Source organism: Nematolebias whitei, chromosome 1 (genome assembly GCF_014905685.2).
Source record: "Nematolebias whitei isolate Nwh7 chromosome 1, NemWhi1, whole genome shotgun sequence".
Taxonomy (NCBI): domain Eukaryota; kingdom Metazoa; phylum Chordata; class Actinopteri; order Cyprinodontiformes; family Rivulidae; genus Nematolebias; species Nematolebias whitei.
The window spans coordinates 94585368-94586438 of record NC_056498.1 but is presented as its reverse complement, the minus strand read 5'-3'; the positions used below and the strand labels follow the sequence as shown (position 1 = coordinate 94586438).

At 40.4% G+C, this 1071-nt stretch overlaps 1 protein-coding gene across 1 annotated transcript in view; it reads right to left on the bottom strand.

Moving 5' to 3' along the window:
• Positions 1 to 638: 638 nt before the first annotated feature.
• The window catches only part of acox3 (acyl-CoA oxidase 3, pristanoyl), a gene marked incomplete in the record, with an annotated part of 494152 nt that continues 493719 nt past the window's right edge, over positions 639 to 1071 (bottom strand). The window contains 1 exon segment of the mRNA XM_037681288.1: positions 639 to 872. Coding sequence (XP_037537216.1) covers positions 753 to 872 — 120 coding nt within the window.

Below are 1071 nucleotides of genomic sequence, written 5' to 3'. Positions count from 1 at the left end.
GGAGGGCTGTGATCAGTCTTACATCGGGGAAACTAAACAGCCACTTGCCAAAAGGATGGCCCAGCACAGAATATCAACATCATCAGGCCAGGATTCTGCGGTCTACACTCATCTCCAGGCCACTCGTTCAGGGATGAAGATGTTCACATCCTTGAAAGAGAAGAACGATGGTTTGAGAGAGGAGTAAAGGAGGCCATCTTTGTGAAAAGAAACTGTCCATTATTAAACAGGGGTGGAGGCCTCCATGTTCAACTGTCCCCCTCTTACAATGCTGTTATTGTTAGTATCACTCAGCCCCCCTGTGAATAGCAAGCAGCCATCAGTGTGCTAACAATCCAGCTGATGGTCCTCCTTGATCATGTGAACAGCTAGTTTTGGTTGTCAGCAGCAAACTGGTTGATCTACTATGAGAAGGTTCTATTCATAAGACTGAGCTGAATACAGCACCTCAGACTGAGGAAGTCTTTCGGATGAAAGACAAAACGTTTCTACAATTTTTTTGTTTTGTTTTTTGAATGTCCAGAGGACCAGACAACTTTTTTAGATCATTATGAGAAGATTGAGTTATTTTAGACTGAATGACTCATTATGAGAAAAGTAAGCATTATTTTTGTATCTGTCTGATGAACCGTTGCATTTATAACCCGTCTCATTGGCAATTTAACATAAACACATGGAAAGAATCATTCTTTCATTGTTTCAGATTGGGTTCTTCCAGATGTTCATCCACCTCTGCAGCTTCTCTTCAGCCTCTAAAGTTTGGACTGGAGTGACCCGATCACAGGTTTGTCTGAGCAGAACTCTTTCCACCACGTGGGACGCTCCAGAACTTGGCTGCCCTGCAGCACTGTGGACCACAGGTTCTGGTACAGCTGCAGACACAGTAAAGAGACAGCAGTGATGATCCAGGTCAAGGTTAGGGCTCAGTTCTGGGTCAAGCTCAGACACAAACACACATGTATATATGTATATATATGTAATATATATATAAATATATATATATTATATAATATATCCCAGGTCCTATATATATATATATATATATATATATATATATATATATATATATAT